Below are 21,253 nucleotides of genomic sequence, written 5' to 3'. Positions count from 1 at the left end.
ACCCACAGGAGTCCGTGCGCAATGTCTGTTTGGTACATTTTACACTATAGCAGATATAGAGCTACCTTCTGCAGTAACCAATCACACGATTGCTTTACAATTTTGGGAACTGCAACGGAAAAGATGATAGCTAGAATCAGACTGTCACATACAATTGGAGATGCCAACTAAAGGCCCGTTTACACTGGCCAATTATCGAGAAAACGCTCGTTCATAGAACACTCGTTGCCGATAATTGCCCTGTGCAAACGCCCGTTCATCTGCGGATCGTATCGCTTTAAAAAAGTTAAATATCGTTGCCAGCAGCACATTTCCGTGTGTAAACTGAGAGACGCTCTGCAGACATGATAACACTGTATGGGGACGAGCGATCGGAGTAATGAGTGTTTGTCCCTATACGTAGCTCCTTGTGACAGGAGCAAACAAGCATCGATTAACGAGCTGTCTCGTTGATCGGTGCTCAGGGTTCCCAACCATCCGTAAACTTACGGACAGTGCGCAAAAATGGGTGTTTTTTTTGTGCCGTCCGTAACGTCCGGCAGGAAAAAAAAAAACACCGTCTGGGATTTTCCTGCAGTCTCCCAGAACTTTTCACTGCGCATGCGCCAAAATATACAAGCGCAGTGCAAAGGAATAGTAGGCTGTGGCCGGGCATATTTTCAGATTCTGCAGAATCCGAAAATATACAGGCCGGCTGCTGCCATGTGAAGTCGGTGCCGGGAGTGGACCACTCCAGCCACATGAGGTCAGGTGACTGGACTGGTCCAGTCCTGTGCCGTCACCGAGCCCAGTCAAAAGTGATCCTAAGCGGCGCCGCTTCAAGACCACCTCCTCCGCCTGACGGTAAGTCGTGTCAGGCAGAGCAGGGAGTGGTAGCGATAGAATAACGCTCTCTGCACTAAGTAGGGGAAGGGGGAGCTGTGTGGCTATCCACAAGGGGGAGCTGTGTGGCTATCCACAAGGGGGAGCTGTGTGGCTATCCACAAGGGGGAGCTGTGTGGCTATCCACAAGGGGGAGCTGTGTGGCTATCCACAAGGGGGAGCTGTGTGTGGTGTTATCTGCAGTTGGCACAGTTACTGATGGGGCACTTTTAGGGTAAGTGCACACACACTATTTACGTCTGTAATTGACGGACGTATTTCGGCCGCAAGTAGTGGACCGAACACAGTGCAGGGAGCCGGGCTCCTAGCATCATACTTATGTACGATGCTAGGAGTCCCTGCCTCGCTGCAGGACAACTGTCCCGTACTGTAATCATGTTTTCAGTACGGGACAGTAGTTCCACGGAGAGGCAGGGACTCCTAGCATCGTACATAAGTATGATGCTAGGAGCCCAGCTCCCTGCACTGTGTTCGGTCCGGGACTTGCGGCCGAAATACGTCCGTCAATTACGGACGTAATTAGTGTGTGTGCACATACCCTTATTGTATCGAGCACTGAGGGATCATTATTACCATCTGGATCACGAGTTTGTTTAGAGGATGGGGTATAGGTGTGGAGGGTGCTGGAAAAGCGAGAAACCAACATGTCTGTGTGTCAAATTCTGCAGAGACGAGTCGTGGCTGGAATAAGTAGTCAGTGGTCTGGGCCGGATTGAGAAAAAAAAAGAGAAAGTGAACGACTAATCAGAGAAAACATCACCTAAGTTAGCGGGGGAAAAGCTACAAGCGGAGCTGTGATTGGCGAGTCACTCCTAGAACACTGCACAGGCAATGATTTTGTAATGTGTCTGTAAACATTTTGCTCTGTCCGTGAATTTTAGCTCCGTTGTCCAGAAATTTCTGAAATGGAGGTTGGCAACCCTGTCGGCGCCCATTGCACCATCTAAAATTGACCGGTGTAGGAAGACCTTTATCCCCCAAAAAGCACAAATGATAAAATCTGAACATCGCAAAAACAAGTAAATAATAATGACCCTACTTATCTATGCATTAGTAAATAATTCATACTCACGACGGTATATTTCCATACACTGGAATATTCAGTTGCGGCAGGGTATGAAGAGGTGATCCAAAGACCTTACCCTAAATAAAACATAGCATTAGTTTTTATTTTACTAAATACAAATATCTGGACAAAATGGTCTGTTGTGCTTACCAAATGTTTAGAAGAACTTTAACACGAGAGATACAAACATGTTAAAAGTTGAAATTGTTCAAGCCAATGACACACATACAACCATTGCAGGTAATTTCACCTTGTTCTTTCTTCGTGGCTGGAACTACTGGGGACGTGGGGGGCTGCTGTGACGTATAATGCCAGAATTGCACATACCCAATTGCAATGTGAAACTGGACCCCTAACTTTTAAGCCGTATTCAGATGAACGTGTAAATAGTCCGTGTGACGGTGGTTTTTTTGGGGGGTTTATAACGGCCGCCACACGGCGGCATGTATTTCTATGGGGCTATTCACACGGCCGTTGTTTTAACGGACCGTGTGAAGGGCCCGTGAAAAAATAGGACATGTCCTATTTTTTTCCGTTTTCACGTATCCCTCAATAGACTCAAGCCTATGAGGGAACCGTGAAAACAGGTCCGGCATTGGTGCAAAATGGCTGCGAAAAACGGCAGTTTTTAATGCCCAATTTCACACACGCTTATCCGAATAAAGCTTTAGAGCCAGCTCCTAAACCTGGGATAAAATAGCAAAACATGTCCTATTCTACCTTAGGACGGAGGCCATTGCTTGTTTATATGCAGCTGGTCTTTACAGGTGTATTAAATATGTATACTGCTCTATAGGGACATACTAAACATCCCATCCATAAAGTCACCTACTTGGATGAGCTGATGGTACACAATGATCTTTGAAAGCAAAACCACAGATTAGAACAGGACAGCCCGATTGACTAAATCCCAGACAACCACTTTAAAAAAATAAGAAGGAAGTTTAAAGGGGTTGTCCGGGCGAGGGCCATTTTTTTATACAGATGAAATATTCACAGCATAGGTCATCAGTATATGATCGGTCGGGGTCTGACGCCCAGACTGCATAGCTTCCAGCGCCCGGAATTGCTGATCGATGCGGGGTCCTGGTGTCCTGTGGATAGGTCATCAGTAGAAAAAACAGCCCTCAGCCTGGACAACCTAAATTTCCATTTCTCCTGAGTTGTAAACTATTTTCCACAGCAAAATTAACCCCTTAGTGACCAGCCCATTTTAGGCCCTAATGACGAAGCTATTTTATTCGTTTTTCTATAGTCGCATACAAAGAGCTCTAACTTTTTTTATTTTTTCATCTACATAGCTGTATAAGGACTTGTTTTTTGCGGGATTAGTTGTACTTTTTAATAGCACCATTTTAGGGTACATATAATTTTTTTTATTAACTTTTATTAACTTTTGGGGGGGGAGGGGGATTATAAAAAAAAACCTGAAATTCCGCCATTGTTCTATGCGTTTTTAAATTGACGCCGTTCACTATGTGACGTAAATAACATGTTACCTTTATTCTATGGGTCGGTACGATTACGGCGATACCACATATGTAGAGGTTTTTTATGTTTTACGACTTTTGCACAATAAAAACACTTTTGAACTAAAATTATTTGTTTTTGCATCGTTGCTTTCCAAGAGCCGTAACTTTTTTTATTTTTTCATCAATGTAGTGATTTTTTGGGCTTGTTTTCTGCGGGACGAGATGTAGTTTTGATTGGTACTGTTTTGGGGTACATGGGACTTGATTCATTTTTATTATGACTTTTTTGGGGGGCAATGGGAAAAAATTGCAATTTTGCCATTGTTTTTTGCGTTTTTTTTTTTAATGGTGTTCACCTTGCGGTTTAAATTACATATTAACTTTATTAATGGAGTCATTACGGTCGCGGCGATACCACATGTGTACTTTTATTTATTTTTTACACTTTTACTAAATAAAACCACTTTTTATGGGAAAAAATGGTTTTATTTTTTTACTGTAATTTTTATTATTAGGCTGGGTTCACACGACCTATTTTCAGACGTAAACGAGGCGTATTATGCCTCGATTTATGTCTGAAAATAGGGCTCCAATACGTCGGCAAACATCTGCCCATTCATTTGAATGGGTTTGCCGACGTACTGTGCAGACGACCTGTCATTTACGCGTCGTCGTTTGACAGCTGTCAAACGACGACGCGTAAATTGACTGCCTCGGCAAAGAAGTGCAGGACACTTCTTTGCAACGTAATTTGAGCCGTTCTTCGTTGAAGTCAATGAAGAGCAGCTCAAGATTTACGTGGGTCACAGACGCCGCGCATAATGCGAGGAGCTTTTACGTCTGAAACGACGCAGCTGTTTTCTCCTGAAAACAGTCTGTCTTTTCAGACGTAAAAGCCTCTCATCGTGTGCACATACCCTTAATCTTTATTTCACAAGTCCCACTAGGGGACTTTACTGTGCGATATTCAGATCGCTGCTATAATGCTTTGGTATACTTCGTATACCAGAGCATTATTGCCTGTCAGTGTAAATCTGACAGGCAATCTGTTAGGACGTGCCTCTGGCGCGTCCTAACAGGCATATGTCCAGGGCAGACCTGGGGGCTTTTATCAAGCCCCCGGCTGCCATGACACCCCATCGGAGACCCGCGAGCTCACTCCCTCTGTAAACAAAGTTAAATGCTGCGGTCGCTATTGACGGCGGCATTTAACGGGTTAAACGCCCGCGATCTAAGTAAACTTCGATCGCGGGCGTTGGAGCAGGAGCTCAGCTGTCATCAGACAGCTGAGCCCCGGCTTCAGCCTGCATGGGAGACCCGTGCAGGACTTAGACTAGGCGAACATGAAAAGGCGTCAGCCTAGCCTAAGGCCCCTTAGTGACGAACGTGAAAAGGCGTATTGGTGGTCACTAAGGGGATATAGTGATGTACCCAAAACCAATTCACAAGCTCTGATCTCTCACTAACTAATGGAAGACACAATTATAGACAAAAGGACAAGCACGTTACACCGCTCTGTTTTGTAATGTTAATAAAGGCCACATAGAGAGCGTCATTTACATAATCTACAAATGGTAAAGAAAGCATCCTCTTATTTACATGTTTACATTGGCTTTCACTTAAGGTACTTTTACACGGCTCGACGTAAATGAGCGCAGATCAATGAGACAGCTCGTTTGCACCTTTCACAAGGAGAGATGTATGGGGTCGAGCGCTCGTTACTCTGATCGTTCGTCCCCATACATTTCTATCATGTCAGCAGCACGTCTCTCCGTTTACACAGGGAGATGCGCTGCCGACAACGATATTTTCAGTATTTAAAACAATACAATCAGTCGCACGAGCGTTTGCAGGTTCATCAGCTGATCTTTGCCCTGTTTAAACAGGGAAATTATCGGAAGCGAGCATTATATGAACACTCGTTAGCCCGATAATCGACCAGTGTAAAAGGACCTTAAAGAGGCTCTGTCACCGGATTATCAAATCCCTATCTCCTATTGAATGTGATTGGCGCTGCAATGTAGATAACAGCAAAGTTTTTTGTTTTTTTTAAAAACGATCATTTTTGCCCAAGTGATGAGCAATTTTAGATTTATGCAAATGAGTTTTTCAATGGACAACTGGGTGTGTTTTCTCGTTTTACCAACTGGGCGTTGTGAATAGAAGTGTATGACGCTGACAAATCAGCATCATACACTTCTCATCGTTCCCACCCAGCTTCTTTCACTGCATACACACAGCGTGACGTCACCCACAGGTCCTTCAACCTTGGCGTCAGGCAGAGAAGATACATGGGCTCCAGGCGTCCGAAAGGGTAATATGCTCGTCTCTAGGGAGTTTACTATGCTTACCTGCACACGGTGATGCTGCTGCAGATTCAACTGTACTCTGACGCCTGGAGCTGATGTGTCTTCTCTCTTCAGACGCCAAGGTTGAAGGACCTGTGGGTGACGTCACGCTGTGTGTCTGCAGTGAAAGAAGCTGGGTTGGATCGATGAGAAGTGTATGATGCTGATTTGTCAGCGTCATACACTTCTATTCACAACGCCCAGTTGGTAAAAACACAACACACGACCAGTTGTCCATTGAAAAGCTCATTTGCATAAATATAAAATAGCTCATAACTTGGCCAAAAATGATTGTTTTTAAAAAAAAAAAACAATGTTACTGTTATCTACATTGCAGCGCCGATCACATTCAATAGGAGATAGGGATTTGATAATCTGGTGACAGAGCCTCTTTAAGTTCACGGACAGACTCCTAGTAGCGTGCCTATGTGAAAATATGGAAAACGAGACATTTGTCTTAAAAAATAAATCGATATAAACATAAATAAATTGGTCTGATGCAATACTAGACACCCCACGGAGAAGAGCGGCTCTTTTTCTATAATAAAGAATCTTTTTTCTAATTCTAGACAACCCCATTAAGTTCTGCACATGCCCAGAAATATTTTTCATCCAAATAAAGGGAACATGTGTTCCAACCTTTTGTCTATTCAATGCACGGAGATCTTTCGTCAGACACTTCCTGTAACAGGAGATGTGCCATACATCCTGGTGGACACGACACCTACTGAGCGCTTGCGGCATCTTTATTCTAGCTTAGTATTACTGCTCATGCCATTACTCCTGTAAAACTCGGTAAAGCCATGTATGCCCTCATAGCAGAAGCAAACCACCCGCTCGCCTGGTATTGCACAAGTTTGTCGGTACCTTTACGGGGAATATAGCAACAGTTCTGCTTCACCCCAGTATCGTCTGTGATTGGCGGAAAGCTGCAAGTGCAAGGCGTATGGTAGTTTACTTCTGTAAGGGTATGTGCACACGGGAACTGTCTTTTATGTCTGAAAAGACAGACTGTTTTCAGGAGAAAACAGCTGCATCGTTTCACACGTAAATGCTCCTCCTCGTAATATACGAGGCGTCTGTGACGCTCGTAAATCTTGAGCTGCTCTTCATTGACTTCAATGAAGTACGGCTCAAATTACATTGCAAAGAAGTGTCCTGCACTTCTTTGCCGAGGCAGTCAATTTACGCATCGTCGTTTGACAGCTGTCAAACGACGACGCGTAAATGACAGGTCGTCGGCACACCCATTCAAATGAATGGGCAGATGTTTGCCGACGTATTGGAGCCGTATTTTCAGACGTAAAACGAGGCATAATACGCCTCGTTTACGTCTGAAAATAGGTCGTGTGAACCCAGCCTTATAGTGGCGGATAAAATAAGACCTTCAATCCTGCAAGTTATCAATGCCTGACATTACATCAGAGCAGATGTCACTGAGACAAATGTGTGTAGGTCTAGGGGAATTACACTGGGAGCCCCATTGGGGACATTGCGTACATCGCTGCAGGAACAAATAAACTTTAGTGGTGACACATTAAAGGGAATTTCGATTATAAATAAATCAAACTTCATCAAGTCGTTCCCTTTCTGACAAATTGTTGATCACCTTATGCAGCCCTCTTAATCTGACCACACATAGCCCAATATTTCGGCTTCGTTCACATATTTTTCCGAGGCTTTGTAAGAGGCCGCCAACGCAGATCTGGTCAAAAATGCTGGACAAAAGAGCGTGGCATGCTTTGCTTTTTGTCTGGTAAAACGACAGACACATGCCGGAAACTATTAAAGTCAACGGGTTACGTCAGCGCCGTTGATGTTGGTCATGCAACAGATCTGGCATTTCTGTTGTTCTGCTCTTATGACTGAGCAGAGCAACAGAAACACCAAACACAGATGTGAACAAAGCCTAAGGCTATGTTCACACGGGGTATTTTGCCGAGTTTTTTGACGCGGAAACCGCGTCGCAAAACTCGGCAGAAACGGCCCGAGAACGCCTCCCATTGATTTCAATGGGAGGCGTCGGCGTCTTTTTCCCGCGAGCAGTAAAACTGCCTCGCGGGAAAAAGAAGCGACATGCCCTATCTTCGGACGCTTCCGCCTCCGACCTCCCATTGACTTCAATGGGAGGCAGGAGAAAGCGTATTTCTCGCTGTTTTATGCCCGCGGCGCTCAATGGCCGCGGGCGAAAAACGGCGCGATAATTGCCGCGAAAATCGGCGTGCAGGGAGAGGAATATCTGCCTCAAAGTTCCAAACGGAATTTTGAGGCAGATATTCCTCCCCCAAAATACTCCGTGTGAACATAGCCTAACAAGTAGCCGTCATCTATAAGAGGTGGCAAGTTTCCCAGTAATGGAAATAATCCTTTTCTTATAGAAAGCAGAAAGATTGTGTGGCCGAAATAGCTATATGTACCTATGTTTTCTGTAGGATTATTACGGAACACAACAAAAAAATAAATTGTGGAAGGCACCATCAGAGAGAGAGATATATATATATATATATATATATATATATATATATATATTTCTTTTTTTACTACAGAGGTATACTGCCAGGGGAGGACACACGTGATAGCGATGTAACCAGCTCCATAGTACAGGCTCTTTATACGTGAAACCAGAGACCTATGTAAAGTTTATGGTCAGGTGAAGTCTATTCCTGGTGTAATGTTACTTTACAGCAACTTATAAATCCCAGAGACGTCCTTCGTGAACGGCGCCATCCGGAGGTCTCTGAAGTGACGTAGAAATAACGACAGTTGAATTTTCATAGTTTCCAGTATAAATTGCTGACCAATCAGTTATATGCAGCGTGTCCAGGCCTGATGTAGAGTCAGCGCTATATACTGTACTCCATGCTGTACATTCCGGGGACCACGCGTCGCCTGGGGACAAGTTTTTCACTTTTCCTCAGTATACAACGAAAAAAACCACGTTCTTGTAATCACAGACTGAGAAAGTGCAGCGCCTGCCGCCCTCTCCCGCTGTATACTATATATGTATACTGTATACTATGCACATGACTGTATATAATGGCACCACAGATGAAATAATTACATATAGTCAGAACTGGGCACTTCATATTACAGCGGGCATACATCACGTGCAAAAAATCATGTAGAATAATAACTTGCTGCCGTGTGACGGGTAACAAGGCATTTCTCGGGCACAGCTCCCATACTTACAGGGAGTATTCCTCCTTTCCCAGGCTCAGTCCGTGACTTGCTGTTCCAGTGTTTAATCTTGATGCCATAAGAGCGGAGCTGTTGGATCACTGCCAGCCGTGCCAGGTTATGATAGTCAGGAGTCTGCTTCATTATTAACACTTCACTAACAGGATGTGTACAGTAAGGGGCACTGCCAGCCTGGCACACCTATCCGTAATGCCACCTATTAACCCTTCACACCGCACTTCCAAGGTTCACCAGTCTCTTTATACCGCACATGACATCCAGCCCTACAACCTACACACAGACTACCCAATGTCTACCCTGTAATCACACGATGCCCACGTCATTCCACTGTGCCCCACACATAGACCGGTCTCACCGCTGCCCTGACATTCCACGCAGTCTAGTTTCAATCTCCATTTACAGCGCGTCACAATCTCGTGTCCGTCCCTTCACTTCCCGCATCCATGTCACTTGCTTTGCCCTCTGATCCACTTCTCTGCCTTGTTCTCACTCTGCTCCGTTTCCTCTCTACCCGCTCTCGACTACTTCGATTTCATTGGTCAGCGCTAGTTCAAATCTGAGGCCCCTCAGGTTTCCGTAGCAACAGAGCTGCCCCCGCCAGCGCCTGATCGGACAAAATAACCTTTCAAGGAGGTGATTGGCGTTCCAACGTCGTAATGTCACGTGACACGGTGTCGCTGTATAAAGAGAATGCAAAAGCGTCGTTCAGCCAGCCAGTCAGTCCAGGGCGGGTGCGCGTGCGCGTGAGCGTGATACCGGGAGGAGGGGGGTGAAACGTACTAAAACGTTTCCTTTGGTTAGTTTGTACCCTCAGAGAGGCAGTTTGAAGCACGCTGCTGGAAATTATTTGCACGTAAGTCGCTCCGCTCCCGCATGAGACAAGGCCTCGTACAGCCACATCAATGAAAAAATAAAAAAGTTATGGCTGCTGAAAGGCAGAGAGGTAAAAGCAGAAACATTTAGCTGGTCATTAAGGGGTTAAAGAGACTCTGTCACCACATTATAAGTGGCCTATACTGTAATGTAGATTACAGCAGTGTTTTTTATTTAGAAAAACTATCATTTTTTTGGAGTTATGACCTATAATAGCTTTATGCTAATGAGTTTCTCAATGGACAACTGGGCGTGTTTTACTATATGGCCAAGTGGGCGTTGTACAGAGGAGTGTATGATGCTGACCAATCAGTGTCATACACTTCTCTCCATTCATTTACACAGCACATAGTGATCTAGCTAGATTACTATGTGCAGCCACATACTCACACATCACTACCAACCAGGACGCCATGTCTATTCACAATCCCGACACTTCGCTAACGTTTGTGTGTGATTTACAGCAAGAACACTATGTGCAGTGTAAATGAATGGAGAGAAGTGTATGACGCTGATTGGTCAGCGTCATACACTCCTCTGTACAACGCCCACTTGGTCAAAAAGTAAAACTCGTCCAGTTGTCCATTAAGAAAGTCATTAGCATAAAGCTAAAATAGGTCATAACTTGGTCAAAAATGATCGTTTTTCTAAATAAAAACCACTGCTGTAATCTACATTATAGCGCCGATCACATTATGTAGGATATAGGGCACTTATAATCTGGTGACAGAGCCTCTTTAACCCCTTAACGACCAAGGACGAAAATGAACGTCATGGTCGGCTGCTAGTTCCCGCACCATGACGTTCATTTTCGTCCGCATTTCACACTGTCACTCTGTGTAAACACAGAGTGACAGACCCGCGCTGACAGCTGTCCTAGACAGCTGAGACATTAGTCTCGCCGGACAGCGGACCATCGCCGCTGCTTTCGGCAGTTAACCCCTTAAGTGCGGCGACGGATTGCCGTCGCCGCATTTAAGTGGTTTGAAGCACATCGGCAGCCCCCACGAAGTGATCGTGGGGGCTACCGACGCTTGTCACGGCAATCGGAGGTCAGATAATGACCTCCGGGTTGCCATGTACGGAAGCCTCGGAGGAACAGCCTCCGGCCGTTCCTCCTCTGCTTCCTGTCAGTGTGAAAGTCACGTCACAATGACAGTTAGAGTACATTACACTACGTGTGTAGTGTAATGTACTCTAGCAGCGATCAAAGCTGCAAGACTAAGTGTCCCCTAGTGGGACAAGTTAAAGTAATAAAAATGTATTTAAAAAAGTGTTAAAAAATAAAAGTTATAAGTTCTATAAACACAAAATGCTTTTTTCCCTATAATAAGACTTTTATTATAGAAAAAAAATGAACACGTTAAAAAAGTACACATATCTGGTATCACCGCGTTCGTAAAGAACCCAACTATAAAACTATAATGTTATTTTTCCCGCACGACGAACACCCCAAAAAAAATCAATAAAAAACTACGACAGAATCGCAATTTTTTTGGTCACCACCGCTCCCTAAATAAAGAATAAAAAGTGATCAAAAAGTCGCATGTACCCAAAAATAGTACCAATAAAAACTTCTATCCGTCCCGCAAAAAACAAGCCCTTACACAGCTTTTTTGACAAAAAAATTACGGCTCTCAGAATATGGTGACACAGATTTTTTTTTTTTTTTATAAATAAGTCATTTTATTGCGCAAACGCTAAAAAAAAGGACCACACCTATATACATCTGGTATCGCCGTAGCCGTACCAACCCGCAGAATAAAGTAAAAATGTCATTTATAGTGTACGGTGAGCGCCGCAAAAAGAAAACCTAAAAAACGGTGTCAGAATTCCTGTTTTTTGCTCAGGATTGCAAAAAAATTGAATAAAAAGTGATCAAAAAAATTGCATGTACCCCAAAATGGTACCAATGAAAACTACAGATTGTCCCGCAACAAATAAGCCCTCACACAGCTCCGGTGGTGAAAAAATAAAGAAGTTCTGGCTCTCAAAATATGGCGACGCAAAATGTGCAGAGTGTTCCAAAAGCGGATAAGATCGGGCGCCATTTATCAGTGCGACACTGGCCACACATCTATGAATTATTATTTATTTACCCCATTATTATACCCTCTTATTATACCCTGATGTACCCCGCACAGATTACATATACCCTGATGTACCCCGCACAGCTCACATATGCCCCCCACATTATAAACTGAAATACCAGCGAAACCCAAAACAGAAACCTACCAAGCAAAATCTGCGCTCCAAAAGCAAAATGGCGTCCCTCCCTTCTGAGCCCTGCAGCGTGCCCAAGCAGCAGTTTGCGCCCACACATATGGCGTCGCCATACCTGAGAGAACCCGCTTAACGTTTTATGAGGTATTTGTCTTCTGTGGCACAAACTGGGCACAACATATTATGCACTAAAATGGCGTATCAGTGGAAAATTGCAATTTTCACTTTGAACCATCCGCTGTGCATTAACCCCTTTGCGCACTATGACTTAATTGCCCGTCATGGTGCGGTGGTTGATGTATGGAGCCGGCTCACGTGCTGAGCCCGCTCCATACGCTGCGGGTGTCGGCTGTGTATTACAGCAGGTCCCCTTGGTACTAACGGACAGGAACAGCGATCGCTCTGTTACAGGAGCCTGTAAGAATAACAATATACTGCAATACATTAGTATTGCAGTATATTGTACCAGTGATCCAATGATCGCTGGATCAAGTCCCCTAAGGGGATTGATTAATAAAATGTGTAGAAGAATTATAGTTATTAGTAGTGAGAATTTTTTTTTTTAAAGTTAAAAAAACAAAACACCTTTTCGCATTTTTCTTCTAAAGTAATGTAAAAACAATGAACAAAATTGGTATCGCTATGTCCGTAACAGTCAGAACTATTACAATATACCAATATTTAATTTGCACAGTGAACACCTTAAAAAAATTTAATAATTGAAACCGCCAAAATCGCTATTTTTTTTTTTTTGTCACCTTCGCTCTAAAAAAAAAATGTAATACAACTTTTGAATCACTTTGTATGTACCAAAAAATGGCACCAATAAAAACTGCAGCTCCTCCCGCAAGAAATAAGCCCTCACACCACTCTATTGATGGAAAAATAAAAAAGTTATGGCTCTTGGAAGGCGGGGAGTGAAAATCTAAAATATGAAAGCAAAAAATGGATCAGTCCTGAAAGGGTTAATTCATTTCTAATGAAAAAACTTTTGACCACATGTGGGGTATTTCGTACTCGGAAGAAATTGCTTTATAAAAAATGGTTGTTTTTTTCCTCCTTTATCCCTTGTGAAAATGAGAAAATGCAACATTTTAGTGGAAAAAATGTTGATATTAATTTTCGCGCCCTAATTCCAATAAACTCTGCAAAAGACCCGTGGGGTGTAAATGCTCACTATACCCCTAGAAAAATTCCTTGAAGGTTTTTCCAAAATGGGGTCACCTTTGGTGGGTTTCCACTGTTTTGGTCCCTCCAGTGCATTGCAAATGCGACATGGCACCGATAACCATTCCAGCAAAATCATAAATCCAAATGGCGCTCCTTCCCTTCTGAGCCCTGCTGTGGGTCCAAACAGCAGTTTATTACCACATATGGGGTATTGTCGTAATCGGGAGACATTGCTTTACAAATGTTGCGGTGCATTTTCTTCGTTATTCCTTGTAAATAATAAAAATTTCTATGTTGTTTCAGAAAAAAAGTACATTTTAATTTTTACAGACTAATTCCAATATATTTAGCGAAAAACCTGTGTTGTCAAAATGCTAACTATACCCCTAGATAAATACCTTAAGGGGTCTAGTTTTCAAAATGGGGTCGTTTATGGGGAGTTTCTATCGTTCTGGCAGCTCAAAGCCTCTCCAAATGTACAGTGGGGCCTAAAACATTTTCAAGCAAAATAGGAGTCCTGAAAGCCTCCGGGTGTTCCCATCCTTTTGGGTCCTGCCGTGTGTCCAGGCAGCGCATTAGGGCCACAATGTGGGTATTTTTGAAAACAGGAGAAAGAGGGTGATAGATTTTGGGGTGTGTTTCTTCATTTTCATGTTCGCTTTACAAAGAAATCAGTCTTCAAACTAATACTTTTATGAAAAAAGTGAAATTATTTTTTTTTCCACCTGATATGCATTAAATTTAGCAAAGAATTGTGGGGTCAAAACACTTACTATACACCTAAATAATTACGTTATGGGGTCTCGTTTTCTAAATGGGGTCGTTTATGGGGAGTTTCTATCGTTCTGGCAGCTCAAAGCCTCTCCAAATGTACAGTGGGGCCTAAAACATTTTCAAGCAAAATATGAGTCCTGAAAGCCTCCGGGTGCTCCCTTCCTTTTGGGTCCTGCCGTGTGTCCAGGCAGCGCATTAGGGCCACAATGTTGGTATTTTTGAAAACAGGAGAAACAGGGTGATGGATTTTGTGGTGTGTTTCTTCATTCTCATGGTCGCTTTACAAAGAAATTGGTCTTCAAACTGATACTTTTATGAAAAAAAGTGAAATTTTTTTTTTTTCACCTGCTATGTATTCAATTTAGCAAAAAACTGTGGGGTCAAAATACTTACTATACCCCTAAATAAATACCTTAAGGGGTCTAGTTTTCTAAATGGGGTCATTTGTGGGGGTTTCCATCACTCTGAGACCTATGAGCCTCTGAAAACCTGGCTTGGTGCAGGAAAACAAAATGTACTTCAAAATTTATAAAATTATTATTCAATTTGTAAGTCCTCTAAATTGCTGAAAATGTATTTTATTTTTTTCAAAAGTGCTGCCAAAATAGAGTAAAGAGATAGAAATATATATTTAATTAAAAAAATTGTACAGTATATGTGTATATATGTGACATATTGCAGTTAAAAATAGGGGAAAATTGTAATTTTTACAAAATTTCTTCCATTTTTCTATTTTTTAATTAATTTCCGCAAATCGTATCAGTCTACTTTTACCACTAAAATAAAGTACAACGTGACGAAAAAACAATGTCAGAATTACTTGGATATTCAAAACTTTCACAGAGTTATTCTCTGATAAAGTCAGACATACCAGAGTTGACAAATCTGGCTTGGTCATTAAAGGGGTTGTCCCAAGTTGACTCAAATTTTTTTTTTTATACATTCTAAGCAGGAAATGAATTTTAAAACATTTGGTGTTAAAAAAAAATTCAAATTCATTTCCTAAGTGCCTTTTTTTTACACTTGATAACTCAGCAAGTGCTGGTTATCTTTTCTAAAAAGGGGCGTGAGCGGCTCGATGTCAATCAAGCCGCTCCGCTCTGCAGTGTGCGCGCTCCCGATGTTGCTAGATACTGTAGTTCTAGCAACATCGGGAGAATGTTCGTCTCAAGCGGGCATGGTAAGCCCGATTGAGACGAACTTACAGTGTAGTGTAGTGTAGTGTAGTGTATTGTATTGTAGATACACTACACTACACTACATTCACCCCGTTTCGGCAAACAACTTCTCCCCCCCCAACCCTGTCACTACATGTAATGTTTGTACCCGCCGCATCGGTGCTGCATCAGCACCCGGCGAACAACTAAAAATATATATAAAAAAATAAACTCACCTAAGACGTTCTAACGGCGCTCTGAACGGTCCCGTCACTTGCCATCATCCTTCTTCTTGGCGCCGCTCGCATTCATAGTAACAATGCGTTGTGGCGCAGATGACGTAATCATATCAGGCCCATGTGATTATGTCATCTGCGCCCACCGCTATGTTATTGTGAATGGGAGAAGAAAAGTGACGGGACCGTTCAGCTCTTCGTGGGAACGTCTTAGGTGAGTTTATTTTTGTATGTATGTTGACATGTTTGTATGTGTATATGTGCATGTATGTGAATATGTGCATGTATGTATGTTTGCATGTATGCATGTATGTTTGCTTGAATGTATGTTTGCATGTATGTTTGTTTGTATGTATGTATGTTTGCTTTTATGTATGTTGTCATGTTTGTATGTGTATATGTGCATGTATGTTTGCATGTATTTATGTTTTCATGTATGTATGTTTGCTTGTATGTATGTTTTCTTGTATGTATGTTATCATGTTTGTATGTGTATATGTGCATGTATGTTTGCATGTATTTATGTTTTCATGTATGTATGTTTGCTTGTATGTATGTTTTCTTGTATGTATGTTAGCATGTTTGTATGTGTATATGTGCATGTGTGTATATGTGCATGTATGTTTGCATGTATGTTTGCTTGTATGTATGTTTGCTTGTATGTTTGCTTGTATGTATGTTTGCTTGTATGTATGTATGTTTGCTTGTATGTATGTTGTCATGTTTGTATGTATGTGTATATGTGCATGTATGTTTGCATGTATGTATGTTTTCATGTATGTATGCATGTATGTTTGCATTTATGTATGTTTGCATGTATGTATGTTTGCTTGTATGTATGTTTTCTTGTATGTATGTATGTTGTCATGTTTGTATGTGTATATGTGCATGTATGTTTGCATGTATGTATGTTTGCATGTATGTATGTTTTCATGTATGTATGTTTGCATGTATGTATGCATGTATGTATGTATGTTTGAATGTATGTATGTTTGCTTGTATGTATGTTTGCATGTATGCATGTTTGCATGTATGTATGTTTGCATGTATGTATGCATGTATGCTTGCTTGTATGTATGTTTGCTTGTATGTATGTATGTTTGCTTGTATGTATGCATGTATGTATGTTTGCATGTATGTATGTTTGCATGTATGTATGCTTGCTTGTATGTATGCTTGCTTGTATGTATGTTTGCTTGTATGTATGTTTGCTTGTATGTATGTTTGCATGTATGTATGTTTGCATGTATGTATGTTTGCATGTAGGCATGTTTGCATGTAGGTATGTATGTTTGCTTGTATGTATGTATGTTTGCTTGTATGTATGTATGTATGTTTGCATGTATGTATGTTTGCATGTATGTATGTTTGCATGTATGTATGTATGCTTGTATGTATGTATGTTTGCTTGTATGTATGTATGTTGTCATGTTTGTATGTGTATATGTGCATGTATGTTTGCATGTATGTATGTTTGTATAAATGTCTGTATGGCCATGTATGATACTGTCTGCTGGCGCCCTGTATCTAAGCCAACTTTGCCGCAGGCTTCTATACATGGTATAACAGTCAGTATCACACATGAAAGTGAAACTAAGCCTACGACATGTTTTATTTCATTTTTTTTTTATATATTTTTGATTTTTTACAGGTTTGGTGTTTGGACTACGTCGGTTTCGAGGACTACTTAGATAACGCTTTTTTTTTCATCAATAAAATGGTTAATGAGGGTTGTGTTGGGGGTGCTTTATTTCAATAAAATATTTTATCTATATCTTTGTGTTTTATTTTAAAGTTTTATTACTACCACTTTAGTAATGGCTGCTGTCTGAGTGACAAGGTCCATTACTAAGGGGAGGCTTAGTGTTAGCCGGTACAGAGGCTAACACTAAACACCATTATTACCCCCGGTACCCACCACCACCAGGGGTGCCGGGAAGAGCTTGGTACGATCCAGTACCCGACCATCTGTTGTGATGGTCGGGCTCTGGGGCGGCCGCAGGCTGGTATTATGAGGCTGGGAAGGGCCAAAAACAGTGGACCTTCCCACCCTTGTAATGCTAGGCTGCTGCTGCTGTGTTGTATCTGGCTGGTTATAAAAATGGGGGGGACCCCACGTCATTTTTTTTTATTATTTATTTATTCTTTTTATTAAAAAGACATGGGGTTCCACCCAATTTATCATAACCAGCCACAAACAACACAGTGTTATTAGCCTGGGAATGTACTAAACCAGTGGCCCCTCCCACCCGTGTAATGCCAGGCTGCTGCGGCCTTGTATATGGCTGGTTATTAAAAATGTGGGGGACCCAACGCCTATTGTTAAATTTAAAAAAAAAACGACGTGGGGGTCCCCCACATTTTTATAACCAGCCCGATACAACACAGCAGCAGCAGCCTAGCATTACAAGGGTGGGAAGGTCCACTGTTTTTGGCCCTTCCCAGCCTCATAATACCAGCCTACGGCCGCCCCAGTACCCGACCATCACAACAGATGGTCGGGTACTGGATCGTACCAAGCTCTTCCCGGCACCCCTGGTGGTGGTGGGTACCGGGGTAATAATGGGTGGTTAGTGCTAGCCTCTGCACCGGCTAACACTAAGCCCCGCCTTAATAATGGACGCTGTCAATCAGCCAACTACCATTATCTAGGCACTAATAAAGTTTGAAAAAAAAACACAAAGACAATTTTTTTTTATTGAAATAAGAAATCCCCAACAAAACCCTCGTTAACCATTTTATTAAAATTTTCAAAAAACGTAGATCTACGCAGTAGTCCAACGAATCGAAGACGTAGTCCAATTGGTACATCAAAATCTGCAACAACATTAAAAAAAAGTTATCAATGTGAACAATACCGATACTTATACTCACCTACACACATATATACACGCACACACACACAAACATATACACAAACACATATAAACACACACCCATATATTACACAAACACACACATACACACAAACATATACACAAACACACACACACACACATATACACACAAACACATGTACACAAACACCCATATATACACAAACACACAAACATATACACAAACACACACACACATACACAAACACATATACACAAACACATATACACAAACACACACATATACACAAACACCCATATATACACAAACACACACATAAAAAAACACACAAACATATACACATGCACAAACACACCCATATATACACAAACACACACACATAAACTCCAAAAAACACACATATACACACAAACCTAACAATACCGATACTTATACTCACCTACACACACAAACAACCACACACAAACATATACACAAACACATATAAACACACACCCATATATTACACAAACACACACATACACAAACACACACACATATACACACAAACACATGTACACAAACACCCATATATACACAAACACACAAACATACACAAACACATACACAAACACATATACACAAACACATATACACAAACACACACATATACAAAAACACACAAACATATACACATGCACAAACACACCCATATATACACAAACACACACACATAAACTCCAAAAAACACATATACACACAAACCTATACACAAACACATGTACACAAACACACAAATATACATATACAAAAATACACAAACATATACACACAAACATATACACAAACACACCCATATACACACACACACACACAAACACATACACACACAAACATATACACAAACACACGTACACAAACACACCCAAATATACACAAACACACACACACACAAACATATACACAAACACACCCATATATACACAAACACAACCATATATACACAAACACGTCCATATATACACAAACACACACATATATACACAAACACACACAAACATACACACAAACCTATACACATATGCACAAACACACCCATATATACACAAACACACACATATACACGCAAGCATATACACATATACACACAAACATATGTACACAAACACACCCATATATACACAAACGCAAACCCACACATATACAAAAACACACACACACAAACATATACACATATGCACAAACACACCCATATATACACAAACACACACATATACACGCAAGCATATACACATACACACAAACATATGTACACAAACACACCCATATATACACAAATGCAAACCCACACATATACTAAAACACACACACACAAACATATACACACACACACACATATACACAAACACATGTACACAAACACACCCAAATATACACACACACACATACACAAACACGCCCATATATACACAAACACACCCATATATACACAAACACATATACACAAACACACATATACACAAACACATATACACAAACACACACGTATACAAAAACACACACAAACATACACACAAACCTATACACATATGCACAAACACACCCATATATACACACAAACACACACATATACACACAAACATATACATATATACACACAAACATGTACACAAACACACCCATATATACACAAACCCACACATACAAAAACACACACACGCACACAAACATATACACACAAACATATACACAAACACACCCATATATACACACACACACATATACACAAAAATATACACAAACACACAAATACACCCATATATACACTCACACATAAACACACAAACACATATACACAAACACACCCATATATACACAGACACACACATACACACTTACCTTTAGCGGAGCGCAGACTTCTCCTTGCGACGGGTGCCTTCCACTGCATCTTCTGCGCATGCGCCGAGATGCGCGTTCACGAGCAAATGACATCCTCGGCTCAGGGCGCAGAGGATGTCATTACGCATGCGCGGCCACCGCTAAAGGTAAATAGCGGTGGCCGGGAACCTAGGCAACGAGCAGGATACAAAGAGGGACCGACCGCAACTTCAATCAACGATATCATGAAAACGACATCGCTGGACGACGGACAGGTAATTAGAATTCTTCTTATTTTTACATGGGGGAGCTTTATAGCTCCATTTATCAACTTGGGACAACCCCTTTAAGGTACAAACATGCCCGGTCATTAAGGGGTTAAAAGGAAAAATGTTTTTGTTTTTTTTTAACTTCATTTTTATTTTATTTAACTTTTATTTATACAATCTATTAGTCCCCCTAAAGGACTTGAACCAGCGATCATTGGATCACTGGTACAATACACTGCAATACTAATGCATTGCAGTATATTGTCATTTTTACCGACTTCTGTTAAGCCCTGCCACCCCAGTAGGTAGTGTCAGTGTCACACACCCTCCTGTAGGTAGTGCCACATCCCCTGTAGATAGTGCCACACACAGATCCTTTTGTAGATTGGGCCACACACAGTGCCCCCTGTGTAATGTCTGTGGCTGCTGGCCGCCAGCACCAACCTCCCCCTGACAGCCGCAGCCACGAGTCGGCAAGTGCTGGCCCCAGCCTCCTCCTCAGGAGAACTCAGCGCTCGCGTCCACTCACATCAGCCGGATCCAGTAGGGCGCACGCTCGTGCCCGCTCTTAAAGGGGTGCGCGCACCGGAACTTGTGATGAACTTTGACCCGTGAGTACCCTGGACTATAAGAGGGGTCCAGCCCCCTGCTTCTATGCCTGAGTGTTGTTGTTTCCCTTAGTTTGTCTTGCGAAAGGTCTCCTAAGTGTCTTCCAGCTTCTCAGTGTTCCCCATACCTGTATCCTGTTTCCCGTGCTATCTGTACCATCCTGGTCTACTGCCGTGCTGAGCTGTTGTCATGTTGTGCTTCATCTCCACGCCTGTTCTGCTGCTCCACGCCTGACGTCTACCTGCTGCCTGGTCCCAGCCGAGCCTGCCTTGCTGCTGTCT

The 21,253-nt window shown here is 42.0% G+C and overlaps 1 protein-coding gene across 3 annotated transcripts in view; it reads right to left on the bottom strand.

Moving 5' to 3' along the window:
* The window catches only part of ARHGAP11A (Rho GTPase activating protein 11A), a 43,633-nt gene extending 33,987 nt beyond the window's left edge, over positions 1-9,646 (bottom strand). For all 3 annotated transcript variants that reach the window (XM_075844425.1, XM_075844426.1, XM_075844427.1), the window contains exons 1-2: positions 8,958-9,646; positions 1,955-2,025 (exon numbers count right to left, since the gene is read on the bottom strand). In XM_075844425.1, the coding sequence (XP_075700540.1) occupies positions 1,955-2,025; positions 8,958-9,089 (203 nt within the window). In that variant the 5' untranslated portion in view covers positions 9,090-9,646. The remainder of the gene's footprint in view (positions 1-1,954; positions 2,026-8,957) is intronic.
* Between the last annotated feature and the right edge of the window lie 11,607 nt (positions 9,647-21,253).

Source organism: Rhinoderma darwinii, chromosome 12 (assembly GCF_050947455.1).
Source record: "Rhinoderma darwinii isolate aRhiDar2 chromosome 12, aRhiDar2.hap1, whole genome shotgun sequence".
In the NCBI taxonomy this organism is placed as follows: domain Eukaryota; kingdom Metazoa; phylum Chordata; class Amphibia; order Anura; family Rhinodermatidae; genus Rhinoderma; species Rhinoderma darwinii.
This window is presented reverse-complemented; position numbering and strand designations above follow the sequence as displayed.